A 20,973-nucleotide genomic window follows, 5' to 3' on the forward strand; every position below is an offset into this window, starting at 1 on the left:
GACCGCTGACGGATGACAATGTTCAAGGTGTAGCTGCTGACCTCGCTCCCCAAAGAGTCTGTAGAGTCTTTAGAAACTGGGATGCAGGCAAATGGAGTTCACGAAATACTGTATCTCATTGGTAAAAAATATCGGATGAAATCACTGGAAGAAGGAGCAAATTTAGCTTGAGAGGTTCCTCAAATTGAAGTTGAGTTGCAGTAGAAAGCTGAAAAGGAAGTGGACTGGGGACTGACTGCCTGCTATCTGGAGCTGTCAAGCTGTCAGAACAACCCTCAGTGAAATATTCCCAAAGCAACAACTGCAATCCAATCCAATATTCCAAAGTGATGGCAGTCACAGAAGGACGTCTTTGATGAGAATTCCTCACATGAGTTTTATTAGTTGAATATGATGAATGGAATCACTCAAAAAAAGGCTTCTGGTCCTCCTGGTCCAGATCATAATCCCAGTCAGGCCGAGCTGCTGCAGTCACCTACAGCAGAGGACACACAGACACCTTCTCTTCACTCCTCATGGTTGATGAGGACAAACACAAATATGACATGTTATGCAGTTTTTGCTCAGAATACTAAATTTGATTTTTATGTATTCGTACTAGAACTCCCTAGTTCATTTCTGTACGTGATGAAGGAAGGATGTGATTAACATTAAATTCAGCACAAAACATATACTTGTAAAGGTTAGGACACTACATCTTAAAGCAACTCAACGCCGTGGTTGCTATATTTGACCTAATGTCGATATCATTATGAACTAATCAAACAAAATCTTCTTTCAATGTATTGGTCATTTCAGATCTCGATAAGGATGTATATCACAATATAGCATGTTTTCTGGTAAATCAAAAAACAAATAGTCAATATGAAATAACCACATGGTTTATATACTTGACAAATGAAAAACACTGAGTATTTTCTCATTTTATTAAAAGCTTTAGAGCAACATTTTCTGAGTTGGAACGGGCTTGTTATTATCAATTTAGACAACGTGTTTGCATATATCGTTATCTGAAAATATGATTTCATCAAGATATGATTCCATTGATAAATTGATAAATGATCCTATTGAGTTATCAATCAGCCCCATCATCAACTCAAACAAAGGATAGACCAAAGGCTGAAAAAAAAGAATGGCAGCCAATAAACAACAATCACCTGTACAATACACTGTCATCAATTAAGCTCATGTTATAGGTGGGGGAATCACCAAAGTCCTAATAAGTAATAACAGTAATTGTAGTGTCCCTCTCAATGTGCATCAATCCATAAGATGGTCAGGGGTCACTGAGGGTCACTCCAAGCCCCCTTTGGGCTCTCTCAAACTTCACTTGACCTCAGGTTCCATGAGCGATGCTGCTGCTGTGGATGTCACAGCACAAGTCACACGCATTTAATGATTCACATCGCTGTGAGAAAATGAAACCCGGAGGCAGCAGCGAACCGACACAGAAAAAGAAGATAGTATGTGGAGAGAACCACGAAACGGAAATGTAATTTAGTAATTAAAGGATAGGGATTTAAAATGTAATGAAAAAAAATCAATAAAGCTTTCAATAAAGGCATTCAAGATATTCATTTGACCTAGTTTAAGAAGAAAGCTTCAGTCTACGTAGGATGCAGCATGACTGGTGCCAGCATGTTACACCACACCTCAGACTCACTTCACCTCTCCTACCTAAGCCTCCTTTGTTTGCCTACCTTCTGCCATCACTCACAGAAACCCACCCACATGAAGATTGGATACACCTGAAAACATGTACTTCTCCGCTTGAAAGTCTCCTTTAAATCAGCTTTCAAAGTTGAAAGCTTTAACGCTGTGTATGTGATCCGCCGCCCTGCGAAGGACTGAACAATGTGTGGTGTGTGTGTGTTGGGGGAGTGAGTCAGGGTTAGCTAGACGAGGTGGGCCGGCTGGAGGACGTGTTGAGAACTGTTTCTGAAAAGTTGGCGGTCAGATTGGCCAAGCTGCAAGTCTGGGCACGTTCTTGTTAGCGTCGAACCCACATACACACACTCCACCTGGACACAGGAGAAGGTGTGTGTGGGACTAGTGCTCGTATTTGAAGTGGTTGGTGAAACACCAACATGCTTTTATTCAAACTAACGTGTTTCAAACAGTCATCAACGGAACAAGGAGGGCATCTTGTAACATGAGACATTTAACAATTCCTTTGTACTCAATGTTGTAAGTGTGACTCAGATATCAGGCAGAACTGCATCCGTTCAGTGCTTGAACACGATGTTCAGTCTACACATGATTCTGTTGAAAAAAAAGTTTGGTACTATTTGCGACAGTTTCAGCACTTTTTCAATAAAAGGTTCTAATAGATGGACGCAAGCAGAGGACCAACTACCAGGATCCTATCGACGCAGGGCAACGTCTGACTGCTCGGTCTGAGGTAAACTGTTGTATAGCCTAAGATACTATAAGATATTTTATTGAGTTTCCTTTTAGCAAAATGCTCTGAGTGAATTTGAGTTCCCTCTGGTAAACTATTACGCAGTGTATATAGGGCTTTTATTGTAAAAGGTAAGAACAAAAGTAAAGGATCTTGGCTGAACTATACGTATTAAATATGTCCATTCAGCACAACATGGTTGGTTGGCACAACAGCCATCAAAACTCAATCTCAAATCTCAATGTTCTGTCAAGCATTCATAATCAGTTACAGTTACAGCCTACATGAAATCATTCTCTTTGCCGAGACTCTCAGCCCCCTTATCTCTGCAATAACAAAAGCCTCAATCCTAACCAAGCTCCCGAGTCAAAAGGACATTTACACACTGCTTTGATAGCAAACATGAACATGAACATTGTTGAATATCCACTTCCATTACAAAATTAGGTATTGTCTTTATGACAATAAAACACTGAAATCTGCCAACAGTAATCACATTACTGGCTCTATTCCATCGGTGAGGAACTCTGGGATTTTTTTTTATATTCTCCATAGACTGTTTTACAGCCGACGTCATGATTACATCACAGTGTTAGCTAAAGAAAAAAAAGGAAAGATTGGAGCACAAATCTCCTCAGAGTAGTGGGCTAAAGTTACCCATCGAAAAAGTCATCTGGCTGTGCTGTATGGTACCAGAATTGATTTTGCATACATTTAAGATGATAAACTGTGGTTCTATGCAAAATGGGCAGGGCGTTTCAGAAATGGAGAGAAAATGTTGCTAATATTTTAGCTTAGCCTTCTACTAACCTCCTCGGCTGTCACGGCTGCTACACCTCAGCGGCTAAACTATTAGAGAGATGAAGAGATGGCCTGCTTATTTTCTGTAACTATTGTAGCATCAAAGCATGGTGGAATTAGAAAGCTAACTAGCGGACGGCTGGCTACTTAGCTGGCTTGCTAATTCCGCCATGCTTTCATGCAACACTGGTTACAGAAAATGATCCAAACAAAGTTGTAAATTATTTAACGACAGTAATCTGCTTACGCTGTGACAAGAGTGTGTGGATGAAGCATTAATTGTTCAATTTTACAAATTTAGCGGCTGGCTAGTTGGCTAGCTACCATGCCAATTCCACCATGCTTTCATGCTAATGTTACACTGGTTAAAGAAAATTTGTGCAACAGCGTCTGCGCATGCGACTACTGTCCCTCTGCCTCACTCCTGGCCTCTAGGAGATTACTTCGCCGCGAAGAGAGCAGGCGGGAGCTCTGGAGACTAACTAACTAACTAGCCAGCTCTGGAGGTGGACAAGCTAGATAGCTAACTAACCACCCGTCCTCTCAGTTTGCTTCTCCCAGATTGACAACAGGAATCAAAGTAATTTAATTGGCAGTGGGGGAATACCTCAACATTTGGTTTAGATCAAACACCAAGTAATAGGTAATGGTCACCATGGGGTCCAAATGTAAAAACACAACTGTTTGAAACCTACTTCAACCCGATGTATATAAATAAATGTACAAAAAGGGGACCCAATCTGAAAGGCATGCAAAAACAGTTAGCCTGAATGGACCAGAGGATAGTTGGACCTGATTCATAAAGTGGGCGATACAAAGAGACCCAAAGAGAGAGAGAAACACTCGGAGCAGCGAGATGCAGCTGCAGTCAAAATGAGCAGCAAAACGTGAATTTCCCTGAACCTCACAGTTCAATTAATTTCAATTCAATTTATTTATTCGTCAAATCACGACAAAAGTTATCTGGAGGCACTTTTCATATAGAGCAGGTCTAGACTGTACTCTACAATTTACAGAGACTTAACGTTCCCCCATTTGCAGGCACTGGAGCAACAGTGGCAAGATAAAAACTCCACCTCACAGTTTCACTCACATTTGCATTTTATGCATTAAAAAAACACTTCTTTCTCCTGTGATGAAAAAGCACCTCGTGATCAGAGCTGATAACAATTCCTCTTGGATCTGCTTTGTAGACATATTGACACACAGACCTGAGACCTGCAGCCATTCAACAGGACCCTTGTTCTGAGTGAACTTTGTATTGGAGAGAAATGTGCCATGATTAATGATGTAAATGCAATATTAATAGACTGCTTGTCTGTTGCTCCTCCTGAGCTTTCTTCCGTTTGGAAGGTTTTTTTTGGGGGGGGGGGGGGGTTTCTTTATCTGAGTCAAATGGTCTCAGGACAGAGGGGGTTGTAGGATGTACAGATTGTAAAGGATTTGGGATTTGGGATATTGGAATATAAATTGACTTGACTTACCTCTAAATACATTTCGCTTTACTATTCTACTACTACTTTTTTTCTAAATGAATGCCTTAATGAAATGCTTGTGACATCCCACCAAGCAGGGGAAAAGAGAGTTGACCTGGTAAACTCAGTGTTTTATTATTATTACAAATATATATTATTTTTCATTATTATAATTTTCTCTTTTCTGTATATGTATTACCTATCCGGCCTCTCTAACATGTTATGATCACCGTGAAACAACGATATCTTGAGTTACTTTTTTTACCCTTTTCACCTGTAGGTTGTTAATCTAATTTTACAAAACATATGTTGCTTTTTTACCTAATTTTCACTCTGATCCAAAAATCTCCATTTCAGTAGCTCTCACATACACCAAACATTCCAATTTCATTCCTATCTATATTCTGAAGGATTTGACAGAGGGCTTTGTTCAGATATCATTCATAGACTGATTTATACACATATTGCTAAAAACATGGCAAAAAAATAATATCCAACATTCCCTCTGTAAAACCTTTGACTCTAAAATATCAACAAAATGAAACAAGAATTTTTAACCTGGTTTCATCCAATGTTCACATTTCTGTTCTGGAAATGTATGTGAAGAACCACATATTTGATAATTTCTTATTTGCGCATTTAAACATATACATTTTCAGAAAACTTAATACAATAAGCAATTGTCTTAATGGAAGAAATCAACTGGGGATGTTTGATGGTAATTTCTATTAGTTAAATGTGTTACCCTATTCACCTGGCATGTCTCTCTTTAAATGTATGGGGTTTTACATTTACATCATCACTTAGTGGAAGATGTCACACTTAATACTCTCTACCTGGCCTCAGCACCAGTTCTAGCTTCTGTAGTAACAAATCTGTACTACAATATATGTGAGGTGTTACAGATCGCTAGCTACAGCAGCCTTATGAAGAGTAATGACTGTAAAATGGAACAGAAGAGTTCCTGAGGGCAGTAACATTAAGCTGCAGATCAACACCCTTTTTCTTGCTAAGTACAGCAAGCTAGAGACAAGCTTGAGCACGGCCATGCGCTTCCCTCTCTGTTTCACAACACCAGGCCCGACTGACTGAATGTGTATACCGTACAGTCCGCGTACACGGGACGTCCTTAAAGTGTCAGGGTAACAAGACACCTCTCATGACTAAAACCTACACAGCCACAATGACAGCTTGGATCATGCTTTAAAAGTGTTGTCAGAGAGTGAGTCAGCCTGCCTCAGGTCTCTAAAGAGTGTGATTCAGCTGCTGGTTTGGACCGTTGTTATGACTGTCTTGATACACATTCCGTCCTCTGTAGAAGTGGCTGCTTTACTAAGCTGAGGGAGAGAGAGACATACTCACAGTGCTGTGCATGTGTGGTTTACCCATCTTGTGGGGACATAAATCTGATCACACATTGTGGGGACTTGCCTGTTTTGGAGGGACAAAATGGGGACAATTGCCCGTCCCCATTACATAAACGTTTACATTTTAGTGTGAAGACTTTGTTTCAGGTTAAGTTCAGGGCTAGAATAAGGGTGGTAGCGGTTATGGTTAGAGTTAGTCTCCCACAAATGTATGTACAGTATGTCAATGTAATGTTCCCAAAGGTAATGAAAATATGACTGTGTGCGTGTGTGTGTGTGTGTGTGTGTGTGTGTGTGTGTGTGTGTGTGTGTGTGTGTGTGTGTGTGTGTGTGTGTGTGTGTGCGTTTGTGAGTGTGTACACAAGCAAAAGGGGCTACAATTAATAGTAAATTAATCAAGAGAGTGCTGCAGGAATGAGTCCTAAAACCCAGAATAGAGTCAGCATTGTTGCACTTTTTCTGTCTCAAAGTCAATTTTGGGTTCGATGTCTGAATGTAGGTCTGTGGTTAACACAAGCTGAAGAGATGTTAATGTTTTGTTCTACGATATAAAATAGGTCAGTAAACACCCCTCTCCTGAATGTAGAAGCTTTTACGTATCTTCAAAAAGTGTCTAAATGAGTCGACTAAACGTCCTCACTAGAACACTAGTCCTCCTTTAGCTTAGTGGTGGAGACGTGAAGTCATGTGACCGTGGAACGTTAGCTTTTAACTTCTAATGACTACATTCACGCTTCAAAAATCTTTAAGTGGTGTCCACTGGTAAAGATTATCTTGCTGAACAAAACATGTAAGTATCATAAACGTTTGTTTGCCACAGAGATTATTTTCTGCAACAATTAAAAATCCAATGGAAGAATCCCATTGGATTTTTGTCGAGGGAACCAGTGTGATGCTGACTTCCTGCTTGGCCTACAAACATACATCATCCCTACGGCACTCTATGATTCTACAAGACTGTGCACATACAGTATCAGTCAGTGTCAACAGTCAAAAGCATACAAACACAATGGCCCTTTCTTCCACATTCCCCACCTAACACATGCACACACAATGGGATCCATTCAGAGCACATCATTGACAGTAGTTTCACAAAAGTGTGCAATCAGCGACACTTTAGATAATGTGCACGACAATGAAGCACATGCCGCTGAAAGGAAGAAATTATGTTTAGTTTCATAATCATTGAATAAATGTCAACACATGGTTCATCATTGGGTCAACAAAATAACAGCTAGTTGCCCCTCTTCCCCCAAACATTTCAAAATAACTAACTGTGACTAAACACTATAATTCACTGGGCATTGTGCTGGTCATGTGACAAGGCACTGAGTACTGATATATACAGAGTTAGTTCCATACATATTTGGACACTGAGTTTTTTTAAAACTTTTTGTTTATCCAAGCAACTTTGAGTTTCAGTTATATAATGAATACGGGCTTTAGGTGCAGACTCTAAGCTTCAATCTGAAGGTATTAACATACAAATTGGACTTTTGGTTTACAGTTCTTTATATGTAGCACCGTCTTTTTCAAGGGGTCAAAAGTAGTTTAATTTAAAAGCTGTTTCATGGACAGATGTGGGCTATTCCTTTGTTCTCTCTTCTACTAAGCAGGTAAAAGGTGCAAAGTTAAATCCAAGTGTTTCATTTGCATTTGGAATCTGCTGCTGTGAACCCACAACATGTGGTCAAAGGAGGTCTCAATGCAAGTTAAAGAAGCGACCTTCAAGGGCGTGACGAACAAAATACTCGCCTGAGAATATTATATGTCCAGGGCTTTTATTGTGAAAGGTGGATGGAGTAGATCTGGACTGTGCTGCCTTTGTCAACGTTGAAAGGAGAAATATAGTTCAGAATATGGAGCCTCCAAATTGATTTGAATATAAACTCAACCCTTTCTGCACAATTAGACTGGTTGATGCCTTTATTTGTGGTGTGAAAGCTCCGAAAAATCGACCATGTTCCGGTTTATATTTGTGTTCTGTGTGAAAGTATTCATGACAGAAACAACAGTGTGAAAAAATATATCGACGTGGGAAAGAAACACTCCTGGTGTGTAAAGGCCTTAAGGCTGCAAAAGTAAAAATAAATCAGAGAGAAAGCGGGATTGACAAATCAACATTTTGGCACATTCTGTTAAAAAAAGAATGTGCTGGCTCGGCAACGCAATGAGGACTGTCCACGGAACATTGTAAACATGAGTTTATGGTCTCAATCTCTAGTTTCAAGTCTTCTTCAATACAGCATGATGTTCATTTAGTACATTATGGTCCATATAGAGTCAAACAGACCATAAAGCAGAGCGTTAGGGCGGGCTTACTGTGATTGACAGGTTGTTGCCGCTACCAGAGCCGTATACGGCATCTCTACGTCACTCCTCCGCATTCCAAATATGGTAACTTCTGTTCACCGGTTGCAAAAAAAACAAAAACATGGCGACGGCCGTAATCCAACTCGAGACTTTAAAACGACAGCCCACAAACCAATTAGAGATGTCTCGATGTAGTCCACTTCTTATATCCAGTCAATGGGCTAAATGTATTTACAGTCCAACAAAAAACAGCACAGCTGGGACAAACGTATTATTAACATCTGTAACCACTGACACCGATAGTGACAGCTGTAACAAAAGATGTCCTTTTTTGTTTTTGCTAAAGTTAACTAGTTTAGTTTTGAATGAATAAAATGTGACCAACTTTTACATATTTCCCTCAAAAGATAGTATTGCTCGGTAAATTCCCGACTCTAAAGGGCAAAGAAATAATAAAAATCCCACTCCAGAGACCCGAGGCTTTACTCCAGTGACAGACATTTGACAGTCAAAAGGCAAGTTATCACGGCTCATTTCCAAGTCAGATGTGGTTTTCCTTCCTATATTTGTTTTGTTCGTTACCAGACGATCAAGAACAGTCGGCAATGTGGGCACCGTATCTGAAAAGGTCAGAGTGACTCGCAACGCACAAGATGAAAAGTAGGGAATTATTTGGTGGAGAAAAAAAAAAACCTGCAACTATGAAAAGGTCAGGAAGTGTGTTCCAAACTAACAAAGACACTATTGGAGTTTGTTTTTGTTTTTTGAGGCATAGGTTAATGATATTCCCTCATATTCAAAGAAAGAATGTGTGGTCTCTACGTCTCAGAATGTCAATGTCATTTTGTCGTGTTTCAACCTGCTGTCACTTTCATCTAGATGTGCTGCAGCGGTAATTACACACTTCAGACACATTAATTGCTATTCCCACTGCGCAGTGCTTACGATGCGATTCATTTTGTAACGTAATGACTGCTGGGTGGTGTGTCACCACACACTCCTCGTATGCTGTCACTTATTAATTTCCCAATAAACTGGCAGAATTTAAGAAGTAATCTGTTCTAATGATTCAGAGCATTTCAGTTTGACGGCAAAATACATTCTGAACACAGCTTCTCCAGTCTCTCACAGTGCAGTTTCAACAGACGATTTGTTAAAGAAAATGTTCAACATTTTGTCGCTTTCTTTCTGAGAGGGAGCTGTAATGGGGCATTCCGTTTGAGCTTAAAAGTCGTAATTTCCAAGTTCCCAGTCGGAAATTTCAACTGGAACAACCCCTGAAGTCGGATTTCTGACTCCTTAAATCAGGAAAACCTCACCAACCCTCAACCCTCAAAATCCAAGATGCCTGCTCCGCGCATCAACATGGTGAAAGCTTTAGTAGCATAGGCCTACTGTTATAAGCACTTCTGTCTTGGTTGTGTCTCATTAAATCAGTCGTACACAGTACTGTCCGACTTCTATCTGTTGGCATGTTGCTAAGGTGTTTGTATGCAAAGAAATATAGTTTAACATGTCATTGCTAAGAAGCTAATTAGGCTAGATCTGGTATTGCTGTATAAATAAAATGGACTTGACTTGAAATATAAATCACCAACTATTTGATATTCATTGGAATGAAATAGAGCACTAGACTGTGATTTAATCCGCTGAGAAAAATGCAAATGACACGTCACACATGATGAAGTATGCACTTTGAACAGGTTAACAACTGAGAGGGAACACATACACAGTCAGAGAAGGCAGAAGTACTGAAAGTCCAGTAAATCCTCTGAAATGTATTCGTGACAGTGTGTAAAAGCTTCCTTTTCAAACCAGTTGATACATTTTTTTTTATCTCAACAAACACTGAATGACAAAAAAGAAAAATCAATACATGTACCAAAGCCTGACCGATCTTCTTCCTCTGTGCCATAGAGCTCCAATAAAAACACATCATTGAGCCACTCTGTTGCTCTAGGTGACATGTTCCTTCATCACCATAAACACTCACTAGTTTATTGTGACTCAGTTCCACATAAAAACAAATAAATAAAGAAAAACGAAGGATGAAATGTCTTTAAACCTTCAAACCTCTCCAATGCAAGTAGCTCCGGATCATTATAACGAGTCCCTCCAGTGAGTTAGTGATACACTGACATTAAGTTGAGGAACTTGCCAAGAGACAGCTTTAAAAAAAGAAAAAAGAAAGAAAATTGCAGCAGAGACCAAGTTATCCTGATTCTTCAACCCTAAAATGAGATAAGCTCCAAAAGCTATGGATCCTATAGTGCAAATATTGTTAGTAAATTGTCTTAAGACATGAAAAAAATCCATAAAACGCTGCTTTAAAAAAAAAGTATAATGCATGAATGGGTATATTGAGTATCTAAAAGATTTTCTCCTTTTAGCCTGTAGTGTTTTGTCTGACGCAGGCCATTTTGTGACGATGTATTCACTGTGAGTGTGCACCACCAAACAAACCCGTTTGTTTCACCTTTAGCCTCATAACTTGGTACAATACATCTTCTCTGACTTCAATCAGAGGATGTGGCGGAGCTCCTCTCATGCTCTGAAGTCACTCAGACTGCTCGCATTAAGCCCAGTGTAGGTGACTATCGGCAACTTAAAATGAGTCACCGAGAGGCTGAGTAGGGGAGACTAACCTCGGACGCGCTGGCAGTAAATGAATCACGGATCCAATGCTTGAGTTTGTAGTTTTATTTGGATACAACAAACAAACTCTTGTGCTGAATAATACACATTGAAAAACGTTCAAGATAGTTTCTCTTGATGTGCAAAGATAATCAACGGCGTCAAACAATAATAGTGATAGTGTAAATAGCGGTCATCAAAAAATAAGACTCCCTCTCTCACCCCCTCTCCTTCCATTCATCCAACTAAACTACTGAGCAGCTGATATCCCCAACACCACGTAACTCAATTACCGGAAGTGACAAAAAAGGGTGTACAAAATGGCACAGACTATACCTGGCTCCTACACCCAGGATTTAAAAAATCCATGCAAGGTGAGGAAATCATGAGTTTACAGTATATAGAACATAATTATGTCAAGTTGTAAAAAAGAAACAGGATCCTGAAGATAATTCACTTCATGTGCCTGTGTCTGCACTCCACCACAAATACTCCTGCTGTCATAAAGAAGGGAGGATGGATCATAAATGTTGATAGCTGTGCACACTTTTACACCGTCTCTCTGAGTTACGCACACAGACCAAAAAACAAAAACCTGACAAAGTCCTGAAGTGGGTGTGATTGTCTGTTCTCCGCCTTCAGAATGGAGCTTTCAAATGCTGTTCTGCAATCTGGCTAGCACTTTGTTTGGAGTATACTGAGGAACTTCAGCATTAAAGTATAATGTGCATGGAGAATCTACTGCTGAGGCCACCACTGAATGACAAAGTCTCAATTTGAAATCCCTGCAAGTCCACAAACCCTAAATGCATCTAAGACAACCAACACTTTGTGTTTGCAAGAGGAAATGAGTGTGTGTGTCTGTGTGTGTGTGTGTGTGCGTGTGTTTGTAGTTCAGTGAATCCAAGACTTGACATGTGTTTGATACCACAGCTGAAACAGATGTTGCCTGAGGTAATTATGGAAATAACTTGCTTTGTGTTTCCTCAGCAGGTGTCGCCTCAGTTAATTTGCTGCCTTCCAGTTGTGTGTGAATGTGTGTGTGTGTGTATGCGTGTGTGTGTGTGTGTGTGTGTGTGTGTGTGTGTGTGTGTGTCTGTGAGTGTGTGTCTCCGGGGTCCTTAAAGGATGTGTCTTTACAAACTTCCTGACACCCACGTACGCTCTACACCAGCTCCTGTACGCTCTATTGTTATTGTGTACTTGTGTATTCAGTTTAGCTTCACTAACACAGGTTCAATTGTGATTACCATAATAAAGGCAGCAATAAATGACACTGATGTTTCACCTAGACAGTGCTGTCAATCTCTGCTATGATACAGTTGTATATGTGCTTACATGTGGGCTAATTCACAGATAAGCACGTGTTGTTTTTGTATATTTTCACATGTGATGAATTCACATTCACATGTTATTTAGTTTAGTACGTGGAGAGCTGTTCAACCAGACTGGCAACAGAAAGAGACAAAGATCCCTGAGCAACAGCTGAATACGAATAGAAGAAATCTGCAGTCATTGGTAAGAAGAAACTGTTAGCTTAGCATCAAAATGTGTGCAGATGTAATCAGGAACAGCTTCCTGTTTCACAATAATGCATCTTAGAACATGGTGGAAGAAGAGGCAACGTGTTGCTGAAGCGAAGCCCTTCTTTAAACTTATTATATCGGCTGAACAGACGATGGACTGACACATCACTGTGTAAGTCCCTTCAATCTAACCAGTGTGTAGACCGCAGAGGGCCCAAAGAGAAACGGCTACCCTTAATATTTGGAGCCAAAATGCACCATCGTGGTTGAATAATAATCGAGGGTCACTTATGCTTTTCTGGACTGGAAAACAAACTCAATATCAAAGGGCAACTGCGCTACAGTGTGGGGTCATCAACTAATTGGAAGTTTGGATCCGTTCATTTTTCTTCTTTTGGGGCCAAAACTATTTTCAAATGTAAATTATAGATTTGGTGTCTGAATAATACTGTTTCTGACTCTGTTAATATATTTATTATTGAAGGACAGAAGAACAACATCAATGTAACATCAATGTAACAGATGATTCCAAACTTGTGAACGGTTGTGTATGAAATGTAACATTCACATTTCTTCTCTATTTAGTTCGATGGGCCTCATATGTTTTTACTTTATGTGTATGTTTGTAACTCGAATATTTTGTTTCTGTCGTCGTTGTTGAAGGTTGCATGGATTCACTAATATTGAAATGCTGTTCTGTGTTTAGGTTGTTTGATCTTTGTGTGCATTTACATAGACTTATTATTGTGTCTACACCTTTTTATTTGGTTAGTATTATTCTGGCTTTATTTCGCATTTTGTAAGGATTTATTCATCGTCATCATTAGCATTATTATTATTTATTTTTTCCATTCTTGCTCACCAACTTGTTCACTGACTTCTTCCCTATGTGCTTGGTGATCTACAATTGTGTTTTGCATAATCAAAGTGAACAACTGATCACAAACACAAAACAAAAAATGGAGTTGAGTGATTTTGCTTTCAACTCAACATGAATACAATAACATGTTCACTATACATCACGTGATGTGAAAGAATACACATTCAATATATAATAAATGCAATTTATTTGAATTCCTTGCACAAAAACAGAGAAGTTGAAAGTATAAAATATCAGCAATAAATGATATGGCGAAAAGATCTCCTAATAAGACTGGAGAGATACGGCACCTCAGCAATTGTGTATTGGAAGTCGAAAACTTGTGATAACTCCGCACAATATGCTGAAGTTTATCTGTTATCATCACCCCGACTTACTTCTGTTGGCCCTCTGAGAATGTAATCTGCTCTGCTCCGATACGGTGAACATAATGCACCTGATTCATCCGATGTAGAACACACACAGTGCAGACCTTCACCTGACCTGAGGGTGCATGGTCCAAACACAATCAACGTCCTGAAGACTGTTTAGCACCACAATAGGTCCAACTTATGAATGTTAACAACAAAGTACAAGCAGCAACGTTGTTCTCAGCCGTCCGAGTCCTGTCCTGTCTGGGCCGATGCCTTGAAAGCAGCTCACACGACAAACACAGTGTGGTGTTGAGTTACACGGTGCAAGCAGCCGGTCAAATTTATGTCTTACCTGTCACAATCCCAGACTCTCCCTGTGTGCTCTTTAGTGGTTTAGTCCAAGCGGCAGAGTGCTCCCTGTCCACCTCCCATCTGCAACAAGTTACAAGTAGCTCCCAACTTAAGAGGAAACATGAAAAGCCCCGCTCCTCCTCCTCACTGGGAGCAAAGTTCAGCTTCCTGGTGAGACGGACTGTTGATACGGTTGTCACTGTAAAAGGATAGCAGTGGGCTTATAATGGGATGTTCTCCGTAGTGGTTATAGTATACCTGGCTGGCTCTGGGAGCATGCACTGCAGAGACAAAGAAAACTGGTTCTACGACTTTCCGGGCAGATCCCAGCAGAGCTGCCTGAGTTGTGAAGTGAATGAATGAATGAGTATACCTAACCTACTTACACAGGTACAAGAGCGCCTTGTAGCAACTTGCACAGTGGTTCTTATAAGTGTGTTTGTAGCAGCAACACAATTAAAATGATGTCATGATATTTGCATAGCCTGCATGGATATTAGTCATGAGTTAGGATATTCATAAGGGTTGTGTTGTTATACTGCCTGCACATTTATAATCCATCAAATGTGCAACACTTAACCATTTAATCAGCAACCTTCATGTTGGGAAATAAAAAGTGCACATAGTATGATTAAACTTAATAAATAAAATCAAAAAAAATCATTTTGAGACCTTTGTTTTGATTTCTGGTTGAAAACAGTTGTGTTGGAGGAACGTGTGACCTTTAAAACCCTGGATATGAGCCTGACGGTGTTTTCTTGTTACTTGTGGCTGAATTACATTGTTCTTAATATGGTATTTTTACACAAAGGCCTGTCTTATGACCTCAGAATAAAACCCCAGTGGTAATGGAAAATTGCATCTAATGGGCTAGATGATAGGGCTGTACTCAGGCAGAGAAATTCTTTGTCAACTAACAATCCTACGACTTGATTGACCAATCGATTAGTTGATTTAATCCACAGATCTGTACAGCTGAGGTTCTCCACAAAGAATCATCCAAAAAAAGTACCACTTCAAATTGTGTGTTTACCAGAGATGTTTTCATAAGTTTATTGGAAACAAGTCATTCAGCATGAGAAAAGCATAACAAAATGACAAATCAACTAAAGAAATCTTAGTCGATAGGACAAAATGTATTGATTAGTCAACTAATCGACTAAGAGGGGGCAGCCCTACTACAATCACAATAAAAACAACCAACATTGCTATGAAGACAACAGAAACATTACAATATGTATTAAGTAAAGCACTAAGATTGATAATGACACCAAAGTTCCACTTCTATTCATATCCAAAAGTTAAAAGGGAGTTCTCACCAAGTCCTGCAAACCACTGTTTCTAGTTGAGAGTGAGCCTGTAATGCCTCCTCCCGCCAGTAGGTGGCACTGTGATTTATGCGCTTCATTATCAGCCTGTTTAGTGTGTTTTCAGGGCATCAACTTCCTATTTGTTTTCTGGATTAACATAGAAAATGTTGGAGTTAGCTGCATGAAACCGTAACAGTCATAAATAGGGAGTATTAATGCATATTCCGACCATGCACTGTATCAGGACTGAGTGTCGCACCACGGACACAAGACAGTTAGCTTGTAGTTGTCGGTGTGCTGCTTCTCTTGCTGTGTACTTTTCGCAGCCCAGTGGCATCTTGAACGTTTGACAGTCTAGCATTCAGCGTACTGTCCAGTAAAAACTAACGTTAGATTTCTGTTAGCTTACAATGTCGCTCGCTCCCGCAAACCAGTCCCAGTTGATTCGGTCCATTCAGAAGGACGAATATTATCAAACCTTCCTGAGAAACAACGCCAACGAAGCCTTTCAAACACTCGCTGGTGAGTTTGTTCAACACGCTGGAAAGTAGCATTCGTCTTCTGCAGCTAGCTTACTTCACTTTAACATGTCACGTTAGCTTTAGAGCTACCTAGGTGCGGTCTCTTCTTACATTGAATACACCGGTCAGTAACGTTATCTACTCAGTTAACGTTAACATGGCTCCTGCTGTCCACGCAGTGTTTCAGTGGACTTTAAACTGTAGAAATAATGGCCCAAAATGTTTTTAACAACTGGTATCTATTCAGATAAACTCTGTTTTGTCATTGTGTAAATACAGAGTTGAAGAGTAAAAGCTCCTGATTACTAAAAAAGGTCATGCATTGGTTCGAACAGGTAAGGCTACGTAAATTAAAACGTATTGGACGTAGTGAATGTATGAACGTAGTTAATTACCTCTGCGCATGCGTTGATCTTTGTGAGACCCAAACCCTAATGCAGTATGTCTGCTCCGTCTCACACTATTGTTTCCCGAAGGGTTTATTCAATTCACTTACTAACGTTACTGTTTACAAGCAAAAGATGAACCGGATATCATCGAAATACAACCTTCTGTAGTATGTCAGTCTGAAGCTGTATAGCTGTGGTCTGTGTATTCAATCCAGCACTTGTTCTCAATGTTTCTTTCTGTAGGATCCAAAAGATGGCTGGACTGGAGGAAAGAGATAGAGCTGCTGTCCGACATCGCATACTATGGTTTAACGACATTCTCAGGTAGTTACTGACCAAACCAACATGAAATCTGTCTTAACTTCATGTACGTTTAATCAGCTGTCTTATGAAGAGTTAATTATTACTTGTAGGTTACCAGACCCTGGGCGAGGAGTACGTCAACATCGTGCAGGTGGACCCCACTAAGCGTCGGGTCCCCTCCCGGGCCAGGCGGGGTCTCTTTGTCCTCTGCCACGCCTACTTCCCTTACCTCGTGGACAAGGTCCTGGTGTGCCTGGAGAACGAGCTGGAATGCGGGCAGGAGAGGCACAGCGGTGGCGGGCAGCGGCCGTGGTGGAGCCTGGAGTTGTGGCTGAGGAGGTGGATGCAGAGGGCGGTGGGGCTGCTGTCGGAGCCCCAGAGGAGAGCGTGCGTGCCGGCCGTGTTCGTCGTCCACCAGGGTCTGACCCTCCTACACCGACTCCACGCCACTCTGTTCTACATCAGCGGCTCTTTCTATCACCTGTCCAAGAGGGCGGCTGGTATCAGCTATGTAGGGGATTGGTTTTTGTGATGTGTTATATAAAAATACTATTTACATGTTTTTATTTTAGTTAGACATTTCAGTTACACACTTGTGACACACAAGTGCCCATTTAATCCGATCTTTATCGACTATTGCAATGTTCCGCCATCACTTGAGTAGGTACTTGACCACAGGGACAATGTGCATACATATAATCATGTCAAAAGATTAAGAAGACCGCGACAAGCTCAGGCATGTCAATGTCATACAGTAAATCTGCAGATTTTCCCAAACTCTTAGCATTTTGTCATATATTTCCTAACCATGTTAGAAGGTAGTTAGTTATTGAGTTTATCATGGGTTGAGCTGCCTGCTGGGACACACAGTAATGAATAACAGTAATGATTTTTTTGCCACGTCAAAATATACTGAGTTGCCAGTTATTAGGGACACCTAGCTAAAACTAACAGTCTAATATTCTTCCAAAATGTGTGCTAGTAAATCCTCTTCTATCCCGTGTGTGTAGCTGCGTGCGATGGGCCTCAGCAGCGACGACGGGACCATCAGGAGCAGCTACAGGCTGCTGGGGGCGCTGTCCCTCCTCCAGCTGCTCGTCACCGTGTGTCTGCAGCTCAACAGCTTCAGACAGAAACAGAGAGCCAGGCAGGAGTGGAAGCTCTACAGGAGTCTCAGGTACAGGAGTCTCAGGTACAGGAGTCTCAGGTACAGGAGTCTCAGGTGCAGGAGTCTCAGGTGCAGGAGTCTCAGGTGCAGGAGTCTCAGGTACAGGCGCCTCAGGTACAGGCGCCTCAGGTACAGGCGCCTCAGGTACAGGCGCCTCAGGTACAGGAGCAGGGTCCAGATCGAAGGGTCTCATCTTCATCTGGTCTTTATGTCAGGGCAGAATTTTAGAGCTCAGTTAGATATTTCGGGGTTAAAGTGAACAGTGTTTCGTTAGTATTTATTTTTTGAACTTTTTATTTTTACATTTCAAGCAAAATAGAACAGTCCCTAACATATGACCTCAAAAAAGGGACATAAGAATAATAGCAGTAATATTAGTACTAATATTTCAGCTAGTAGTGAGTACATATCGAAACATATATATGTACATATACATTCCTGCATGTAGACACATATACACAAAAGAGTGTTAAAGAGGAGGAGAGTGTTTGCCTAACGACATCAGACGCAGAGTAGAATCGGTTCTGGTTTCCGATCCCTAAATTATCGTCCGATCATTTCTTTAGGTCAAGCACCTCAGCGAGTGATTCGTGAACAGATGGCGGATGCCGATATTACATCGACCATCTCTAAAAACCTGCTGGACTGTTTCTTTGTCATTAAAGAGTTGTGTAGCAGTAAAAAGAATGAAACGCATGACTTGAGTTTTAGTGCTGAACTCCTCGACCCGTCTGTCTCCAGTCCTCAGCGCACACACAGATCTGGCCCCAGAGCAGCCAGCTGCATCCTCTGCCTGGAGGAGAGGAGACACTCCACCTCCACCCCCTGTGGACACCTCTTCTGCTGGGAGTGCATCACAGAGTGGTGCAACACCAAGGTCAGGCTCATGTCAGGACTTTGCATCTTGTTGCTACTCACTGAAACCTTTTGTGTCCGATTTGAAAGGGATCACGTTTTGAGAAGGAATTTCCAAGAAGCTTTCTGTTTCTTATTGTTTGTATCAGGTGATCAACAGTAAGAGGATGTTAACACTCTGTACGCTCGGCATAATGAAACTATGCATGGGACCTTATGAATATTTCATGTCACCAGTATCCTGGCCAAGTATAAATGCTCTAGATATCACCCTGATCATCAAAAATGAATATAATATTTTTTATAGGCCACTAAAAGATACATGCATTTAGTTAAGAAACAAATCCTTGTATTGCATCACAGAAAGGACACATCTTTTCTAAGTGAATCCTAATGCTGCCCAGCAGAGAGAAGGATGAATATATAGAGATAGCAGCATTGTAAGAGTGTTCATTGGTGATAACGTCTTCATACTCTTTCTCATAAATATACATTTCATTTAATGAACGAAACATACAATCAAATTATTTCCCTTTTTTATTGGTGATAAAGTTTAATTTTGATTTAAATGAACAGGTTGATATAAAAGCATATAAGTGCCATGTGTCAGAACAATGTATCACAAGCTGCAGGTGGCAACAATAAAGTGAACTCACAACAAACATTAAAACAATAAATGATGTGCAGTCTGCACAACATATTCTATTATTCATCTTTCTACATGATAACGAGCTAGATAGCATATTCAGGTCACTCCTTTGAGAATATTCATCATAATCCTTATAATAGAAATTCACCACAATCAATTTATTGTTTTTTCTATTTATTTTATGCGTAAAATATGATCCTATATTGTCCCATAGATGAAACGGCCTTTGAAAGTCGGGCTACATTTCTCTCTACAGGTTGAATACTGAAAGTGTCAGATTTGCACCAAACAAACATTACTTTCAAAAGGATCACCTTTCATCAGCAGCAGTAGATTATCTCAGATGTTGCTAATTAACATTAATTCCATAACTTGTAAATTGACACTTGGCTATGTTCCGGTGAATGAGCTCTCTGCACACTGCTCTGTGTGTTCAGCCAAGAATGGAGTGGTGATATAGCGGCTCAAGAGTTCAGGAGGATCTCAGTGAAACGTGTGCTTATATCAGTGAGTTTATTAAACGAGCCGTTCTGAACCACGACCTCCAGTATTTCAACCGTTAAGATCCATGTGATCCACATCTCATATCTCCTGCTTCTCATTTCATTCAGTCTGCCTTCTCGTGGTGGCGGGTCGGCTGGAAACAGGCTGGTTGCGTTGGGCGGCCGATGGATCGAAGCCTCTCTAGTCTGTAATAGTGTGCTGATACTTTCTGCTTCAACTTTCCCTGAATGTAGGCTGCAATAATATAAACAGTTTCATGTGACAGAGAAAAATAAATATTTCCAGCTGCAAACATGCAATTAGAGTAATCAGTAAGACAATACATTACAATAATGTTACATGTGATGTAAAAACCAAACTGCCATCTTCAAAATGATATTCCCCCAAAAAAGCAGCTTGAATCGTTTTATACATTTTCTTTAAACTGAAGATATTCAAGAGTATCTTTTAAAGGAATTAAATCAAATATTTATATCAGTCTGGCAAATGTCAATCATGAGCAACAACCCTGATTTTTTTTTTTGCACACAAATGTCACACGTGTGTTTGTGTTGGACGTCCCTCAGGCAGAGTGCCCCCTGTGTCGGGAGAAGTTCCAGCCTCACAGACTGGTGTACCTGAGGAACTACAGCTAGAGCCACTGAGCCTGAAACCACACACTCAACATCTGTCCTGGCAGGCTGACCCTCTGGAACATGTGGAGACCAAGCGTCAACCAACGGGTCTGAGAAGTGAAGCCGATGCTGAAGTGCCTTTAACATGGTCTCATGGTCATCGGGCCATGTTCAATAAAATGTTGGATTGTATCAGTCGAATCTTGTAAATATCACTTTTAATTAAATTAAAACTTATACTGATGCTAATAAAATGTGGGAAATCTCCAAATATCTGTTTATGAGGTTGTTTGAATACTTTAATATGAGAATGATTATTAGGTGTAGTTCTCTTACAGAATTGATCATCTAAAGTATATCAAATGTACAGATTACTGCTGTTTCTGATCATTCACTGCCTGGTAGAGAAACTGCCCACTGTTAAATGATGGAAGACAAAGTGATCTAGTCAGGTTGGGCAGTATTTCTTATAAATGTATTTGATAGACTTTGTAGTTTCGTATTTTCTATCAAAATCTTTGAATGATCTGTTCATGTGCAAGCTGACTGGACTGGCTGG

The 20,973-nt window shown here is 40.4% G+C and overlaps 1 protein-coding gene across 1 annotated transcript; it reads left to right on the forward strand.

Annotated features, from left to right (window-relative positions):
* The first annotated feature begins 15,542 nt into the window (after positions 1 to 15,542).
* Positions 15,543 to 20,687, forward strand: pex10 (peroxisomal biogenesis factor 10). Its single transcript, XM_076095404.1, has 6 exons — positions 15,543 to 15,933; positions 16,565 to 16,645; positions 16,735 to 17,135; positions 17,635 to 17,801; positions 18,534 to 18,669; positions 20,367 to 20,687. The coding sequence occupies exons 1-6, from the start codon at positions 15,822 to 15,824 to the stop codon at positions 20,433 to 20,435; spliced, it is 966 nt and encodes a 321-aa protein (XP_075951519.1). The 5' UTR covers positions 15,543 to 15,821; the 3' UTR covers positions 20,436 to 20,687.
* Positions 20,688 to 20,973: the final 286 nt, after the last annotated feature.

The sequence above is a fragment of the Anarhichas minor genome, unplaced genomic scaffold, assembly GCF_050575085.1.
Source record: "Anarhichas minor isolate MPS153535 unplaced genomic scaffold, ASM5057508v1 ptg000020l, whole genome shotgun sequence".
NCBI classification, from domain to species: Eukaryota; Metazoa; Chordata; class Actinopteri; order Perciformes; family Anarhichadidae; genus Anarhichas; species Anarhichas minor.

Coding starts and splice junctions, on each gene's coding strand:
- pex10 (XM_076095404.1), top strand. CDS start 15,822: ATGTCGCTCGCTCCCGCAAACCAGTCCCAGTTGATTCGGTCCATTCAG. Junction 16,646..16,734: donor TGGTTTAACGACATTCTCAG/GTAGTTACTGAC, acceptor TATTACTTGTAG/GTTACCAGACCCTGGGCGAG. Junction 17,136..17,634: donor GGGCGGCTGGTATCAGCTAT/GTAGGGGATTGG, acceptor CCGTGTGTGTAG/CTGCGTGCGATGGGCCTCAG.